At 41.3% G+C, this 7500-nt stretch overlaps 1 protein-coding gene across 2 annotated transcripts in view; it reads right to left on the minus strand.

Annotated features, from left to right (window-relative positions):
* Positions 1-6573: 6573 nt before the first annotated feature.
* Gmer (GDP-L-fucose synthase-like protein) overlaps positions 6574-7500 on the minus strand; it is a 14459-nt gene continuing 13532 nt past the window's right edge. For both annotated transcript variants that reach the window (XM_027354628.2, XM_027354627.2), the window contains exon 7: positions 6574-7500. This exon is cut by the window's right edge and continues 30 nt beyond it. In XM_027354628.2, the coding sequence (XP_027210429.1) occupies positions 7295-7500 (206 nt within the window). In that variant the 3' untranslated portion in view covers positions 6574-7294.

Consider the following 7500-nt stretch of genomic DNA (forward strand, 5'->3'; position numbering starts at 1 on the left):
CACACACACACACACACACACACACACATATATATATATATATATATATATATATATATATATATATATATATATATATATGTATATATATATGTGTGTGTGTGTGTGTGTATACATAGATACATATATACATATATAAATATATATACATATATTTTTATATATATATTTCATATATATATATATATATTTATTTATATATTCATATACACACACACACACACACACACACACACACACACACACACACACACACACACACACACACACACACATATATATATATATATATATATATATATATATATATATATATATATATTATATATATATAATACAAACTTCCAGTCGGGAAGCGGAGGCGTATAAGGAACAGATAAACCAGGCATATCAGGAACAGCATCTTTAATGAAAAGTTGACATTTTACTGAAAACAAATGCTAAAGAATATTCACATTTTCAAGAATGCATCTATTGATAACAAAACTGTGAAGGCTGCAAAATTTCATTTATTCAGCAAAGATGACTGATTAACTAGCCATGCCAAACCAAGTAACTTCTCTCATTTAGTATCCAACAGCTGCCACCATAATTTGAGTTCTCTTGGATGCTAAATGGCCCACAAAGATCTAGTGGGAGACCGGGAAAACTCTGGGATCTCAATGTAAAAAATGTGGGTTAAGTCTATATATTCCATCTAAATATCTAATATGGCAGATAAGCCAGCCATGCCAAACCATGGTGCCTACACTGCTTAATATTCTTCCATGGTATTAGTTAATTTCTTGGGAGTCACAACAAGTATAGTTGTCACATAGCCTTGTCTGGAGTCTGGCTATTGCCAAGTAGTTACTCTCTCATCCCTTGAACGCCTCACTGCTCCAGATTCATCTCCAAGGACGCTCAGACTTGCTTTTCTTTATCATCTACCAGATCAATGTAGGTGTTCTAACCTCTCAAAATGAGTTTAAAAAACAATAGCCCTTTAATTTTTATTTTACTAATAGCAATTCAATCGCCGACATTAATGTTTAATGTTTGAAACAAATAAGTGTGGTAGACATCAAAGGTCATGTAGCACTATGGTAACGTATTGTGTCGGGAGGTAAAGAAGAGTTAAAAATTACAATAAAATGGGTTGGATGTTAAAGACTAGGATAAGATAGGATAGCATGGAAGTGAACTAAAGCAGAGATTGGTAGAAAGAGGATGGTAGAGCAATTGAGTGAATTATAGTGCATCTGTCACTGGGTATAGGAAAAATGTTCAAGGAAAAATAGAAATGGCTGTTGGAAAAATAGGAGACGAATCCGGGGAGAGGGGAAGGTGTTAAATGTCTAAGATTAAAGGGTGTTATAGGAAAGCATGGTAACAAAAGGGGAAAAGTGGGAAGTAAATGAAGTAGAGTAGGGATTGGTAAAATGGGAAAGGTTAAGGGTGTAGAGCAATTGAGTGAATTGCATCGTATGTGACGGTAAGGAATAGGGACATTGTTCAAGGAAAACAGAGGTGGCTGTTGGAGAAGAATTTGGGGGATGAGGAAGGGGGACTGGGGAAGGTAGTGAGGTATCAGGAAGAGTGTCTGGACAGGAGGGGTCTGAAGAAGGACACTGTTGAGATAGAGGAAAATCATCTGAGTATTCAAGCAGGAGTGGTAGAGTGGGTGGGGGTTTGTTAGGAGGAAGATGGGGTGAAGGGAATTTGAGGAGGAGGAGGATGGATATCTGCAAATACTTTAAATGTAGGAGTAGGAACAGAGGGATTGGAGGAGGGGGTTAGGGATTAGAGTATTCCCTTGGGTCATCTTTTGGGAGTTTTGGATGTCTTCAAGGGTTTTTGGAGGGGAGTTGGGTGAAGTGACTGAGGAATAAAGGTTCTCTTATAAGAGGAGATACATATCTGAGGAGCAGCAGTAGAGGAAAGTGTAGAAAAGGATGCCTGGTATGACAAATAAAGTGAAGAGGAGGGGTAGGTATCAAGGAAGTGGTAGAGATTGGAGTATCTGGATTTAGACTGGAAAACGAATTTGAGTGGGGTATACACATAGGATGGTTTAGAGTATAGAGGAGAGATACTGGGGGAAATGCAGAAATATCTTGTGAAAATGGTTGGGGAGCAGAGCAAAGGACTGTTTAGGAATAATTTCAGAGAAAAACCTCGTCGTTGTGCTTCTTGTCTGGCCTCACGTAGAGGCCAGAGGCCTAGTTTGAATCTGAGGATTACTACCTCGCATTCACATCTATAGGCAGGGCAGCTCCGATAAAATACTTTATGGGATCTCCGTAATTGACACATGTACGTGACTGAGCAGGGCAATTTGAATGGCCATGATAAGGTTGGTCACATAGAGGGCTACGGGCTGTGGAGCAACAGTGTTTGACTGGGTGGCCAAAACACCAACATTCTTGACATTGACGAGGAAGAGGTCGACATGGTTGGACATAGTAGGACAATCCACCAATATAAACCTCATGGGGGAGGCCATGTCTATGGAAGCTAATCTTGGCAATATTGACATGGGACTTAAGCTGGCCTCTGGGGGGAATCATATTCCCCAAGGCAGGTAAGTAAGTCTTCTTCACAGTCTGACCAGTCCTTGTAGATAGGATAAGCATTTTGGGGAAAAGAAACAGTTTCAGTACAAGCATTAAGAGAGGGGTGTTTCGGTAGGAATGGGTTTGCCAATAAGGTCACTTAGGGTAAATAGTGCCCGAGCTTGGGATTCAGATGTAACTGTGACAAGGCGTGAACGATCAGAGCGACTGCGAAAGGTAACTTTGCCTACTTGTTTCTGAAGGCACTGCTGAAAAACAAGGGTATTCTCAGAATAAGGGGCTGTGGGGGAAATAAAAAAAAATCGTTCCCACTTGGCTGGGCCAAAGAGAGTACTAAGAAGGTTTGCAGAGGCAGTAGAAGGACGAGGGCGAGAGGAAGATGAGGTGGTGTTTAGTGGATTAATTCCGTGGGGGGAGGGGAGACAATACGGATGAAGCGTAGTAACAAGGGAAGAGGGGGTAGACATTGAAAAGGACTGTGCGGTAGATGGAAAGGAGAATGTTGGGAGAGAGGAAGGGGTGCTTTCTGGAGGTTGAGTGGGTGATCTGGAATGGTTTAGAGTTACTTGTAAATGTCGAAGACAGAGTATTAGTATCAGTGGGCGGACCCGTGGTCAAAGGAGGGGCAGGGATCGGAAAACCATCAAAATCAAATTTAGATAAAGGGGCTGGGTAATTAACCAAGAGGATACAGTGCCCATGCCTCCCGGAGGCCGTTCATGACTGACACAAAGCCAGCCTTTCATCCTTTCAACTTAGCTTTAACACCTGAGGAATGGGATAGAAGAAGGGGATGACGAAGATAAGGAATTAATTTAATAATTAATCTAATGTTTGGAAATAAATGTGCTAGACATTAAAGGTCATGTAGTATTATGGTAAACTATTGCGTCAGAAAGGGCAAAGGAGAGTTAAAGATTACGATAAAATGTGTTAGATGTCAAAGGTTTAAGCGTTATGGGATAGTATGGTAGTGAAAAGGGAAAAGGGGAGCAAGTGAACTAGAGCAGAAATTAGTATAAAGGGGAGGGGAGGGCAACTGCATGAATTATAGTGTATCTGTCATTGGGGAAGGTATAGGAAAAATGGTCAGGGAAGAATAGAGATAGCTGTTTAAGAGTAAGAGAAGAATCCGGGGGGAGGGGAAGGTGTTAGATATCAAAGATTAGAGGTTGTCATAGGAAAGTATAGTGTGAAAAGGGAAAGGAGGGAAGTAAATGAAGTAGAGCAGTGATCAATTAATGGAAAAGGTTGAGGTAGAGCGATTAAATGAATTGCATTGTATCTGTGACAGGGGAAGGAACAGGGATAATAGGTGATAAGGTTATATATGGTTGTCTTAATAGTAAGGGATTAGGTATCTGAAGGTTGCCATAAAAGATCAGGAGTAGGTGAAGGAGTAGTGTCTAGGGGTTCTACAAGGGTCGGTGGGGTTTGGGGAAGGGTATTGTGATAAAAGAGATTCATGTGTGTATACAGGAGGGAGTGGGAGGGATAGTAGGGAAGGATGGGGTTGGGGGGGGTTTGGTTTGAGTGGTATGGGTGGTTGAGAGGATGAGGTATGTGGAAAAGAATCGGGTTTTGGAGGGGGGTTTGGTTTGGGTGGTTGAGAGGGTGAGGTATTTGGGAAGGGGTTGGGAGAATATAAAGGGGTAGAGCAACTGAGTGAATTGCAGTGTATCTGTGACTAGGGAAGAAGTAGGGACATTGATCAAGGAAAACAGAGGTGGTTGTTTGAGAAGTAGGAGGAGAATAATCCGGGGGTTGAGAAAGGGAGACTGGGGAAGTTGGTGAAGCATCAGGAAAAATGTCTGGAGAGGAGGGGTCTGGAGAAGGACACTGTTGTGATTGGGAGGATTCATGTGAGTATTCAAGAAGTGGTAGAGAGGGTGGAGTATGTTGGGAGGGTGTAGGAGGAAGGGGGGTGGAGGGAACATAGGAAGGAGGATGAATATCTGTAAATACTTTAAATGTAGCAGGAGGGATTAGGGGGTGGATGAGTGTTCCCCTGGGTCATCTTCAGCAAGTTTTGGATGTCTTCATGGGTTTCTGGAGGGGAATTAAGTATAGAGGACTGAGAAACAAAGGTTCTCTTATAAGGAGTAGAAGAGGAGATAGATATTTAAGGAACAGATAAAGAGGAAGGTGTAGGTGAGAATGTAGTAGGAGAGTGTGCAGTGGGTTTAGGTCGTTTGGTACGACAACTAAAGTGAGGAGGAGGGGTAGGTATCGGGGAAGTGATAGAGACTGGAGTATCTGGATTTAGGATAGAAGATGGATTTGACTGGTGGATAGGGTGAGTAGACATAGGATGTAGGTTTTGGTTATAGGGAGAAGATACCTGGGGAGATGCAGAAACATCTTATGTAGATGGTGGGGGAGCAGAGCATAGGACTGTTCTGGAATAAGTTGAGAGAGAAACACCTCGTTGTCGTGCTTCCTGTCTGGCCTCATGTAGTGTGAGGCCTAGTTTAAATCTGAGGACTGCTACCTCACATTCAAACGTATAGGCAGGACAGCTCCTATAAAACACATTATGGGAGTCTCCACAATTGGCACATGTACGTGATTGAGCAGGGCAATTTGAATGGCCATGACCAGGTTGGGCACATACAGGGCAACAGGCCATAACACCAACATTTCTGACATTGACGGGGAGGGGGTCGATATTGTCAAACGTGATAAGACAATCCACCAATATATACCTCATGGGGGAGGTCAATATTGCCAAGCTAATCTTGGCAATATTGACGTGGCATTTACGCTGGTCTCTTGGAGGAAGAGTGTAACACTATAGTGTCACTGCATCATATTCACCAAGGCAAGAAAGTAGGTCATTTTGGGGAATAGAAACAGTTCCAGTGCAAGTATCAAGAGTTGGGTGAGGTTTGGCAGGAATGGGTTTGCCAGTAAGGTCAGTTAGGGTAGATATTGCACGAACTTGGGCTTCAGATGTAACCGTGACAAAGCTTGAACAAACAGAGCAACTGTGAGAGGTAACTTTGCCTACTGGTTTCTGAAGGCACTGCTGAAAGAGAAGAGTATTCTCAGAATAAGGGGCTGTGGGGGGAATCACAAAGAATCGATCCCACTTGGCTGGGCCAAATAGAGTACTCAGAATGTTTGCAGAGGTATTGGCAGTAGAAGGACGAGAGCGAAAGGAAGATGGGGTGGTGTGGAGTGGAGTAGTTCTGCTGGGGGAGGACAATAAGGATGAATAGTAGTAATAAGGGAAGAGGGGGTAGACATTGAAGACTGTTGTGCACCAGGAGATGAAGAGGAGGATGCTGGGGATGAGGAAGTGTTTTCTAGGGGTTGAGCAATAACCTTGGTAGGTATTTCAGAATGGTTAGAGTTATTCGTAAGCGTCGTAGAGGGGGTATTAGTATCAGTGGTCAGAGCCGTGGTCAAGGGAGGGGCAGGGGTTGGAAAACCATCAAAATCTAATTCAGATAGGCTATTTGATGAAGGGGCAAGCCATAATGCCTCTATGAAGGGTAAAGAATCTTCATTACTGGTGAGCCTGAATAAACTGAGGAAAAGAAATGGTCTACCCCTTAGGGCTCCCATAAGGGATAATGGATAGGTAATTAACTAAGGGAATACCATGCCCATAACTCCCGGAGGCCATTCATGACTGACACAAAGCCAGCCTTTCATCCTTTCAGCATGGCTCTCACACCTTAGGAATGGGACAGAAGAAGGGAATAAAGAAGATACAGAAGAGGAAAGAAGAGAAGAAAGGACCAAGCAAAATTAGTTGAGGCAGGGGCTGAGGCCCAAGGTAGTGGTAATCCTCTACATTGGGTCTCAGTCCCCATCCCCTGGGACTTCCCACGAAGACAATGAGCTATTTTGGGAGGCGAAGATACAGAAGAGGACAGAAGAGAAGAAAAGATCAAGCAAAATATGTTGAGGCGAGGGCTGAGGCCCAAGGCAGGGGATCCCCTGCACTGGGCTTCAGTCTCCGTCTCCTAAGCCCTCCCATAACAACAATATAGGTTTGAGTTATAATTCATTTGTTTTCAGATGTTTATAAGTATATTCCTGAATCAGATTGAAACAGTCTTATTTCTTTAGATGGCAACACATCATTGTTAACCATCATCCACACATAAAATGCAATTTGAATCATATTAGTTCATCACTGGTTGCTTGGTATAACATAAAATTTGTTCTATTATTACATAAATCATGAGAAGTTGGGAATCCATTCTTAACATATATTATATATATCTTTAATTATTTCCTTTTTTTCTGATACAAAGGCTATAATGTGCAAGTGCAAAATACAATCCATATAAAGTGAATTATCAACCAACACAAATCTTAATATTTCAAATATGTTGATCACACAAAAATAATCAATGTAAATCAGGGAAATTATCTTGATATGAAATATATAATCAAAATTGAAAATCACAAAAAAGAAGCTAATATGGACTGTATATATTCCAAAACAATAACAATAATTTATTACATCAAGTGATCATATATTCCTGTCATAGAAAAATCTGAATCAGATAACAAGTGAGTATAATACACCACACACACAATCCTTCATTATATAAACTAAAGCATTACATGACCCTCAACCTATATTGATTTTTTTTTTCTTTTTTTACCAATCTGTAAGAGAGGAATGGTTTGCACTCTTATCGTCCAACTTCTTCTTTTATAAGACGTGCAGGTATTTCTTTTTTTGTGTGTCAACCTTTATAAAAAAAATCCAAAGAATTTTATGTTCTTGCAGACTCATAATTTTCAAGAAACCAGTTTACAGTCTCCTTGATGCCTTGTTGCATGGGTGTGAACTTGAAATCTGGGAGATATTTCCTGAGTTTTGCATTGCTTGCAGTTTTCTTATACTGGCCATCTGACTTTGAGGTGTCATATATCACTTCTCCTTTGAACTCAAAAGCATCAATAATCATCTCAGCTGCCT

This window comes from Penaeus vannamei, chromosome 18 (assembly GCF_042767895.1).
Source record: "Penaeus vannamei isolate JL-2024 chromosome 18, ASM4276789v1, whole genome shotgun sequence".
In the NCBI taxonomy this organism is placed as follows: Eukaryota; Metazoa; Arthropoda; class Malacostraca; order Decapoda; family Penaeidae; genus Penaeus; species Penaeus vannamei.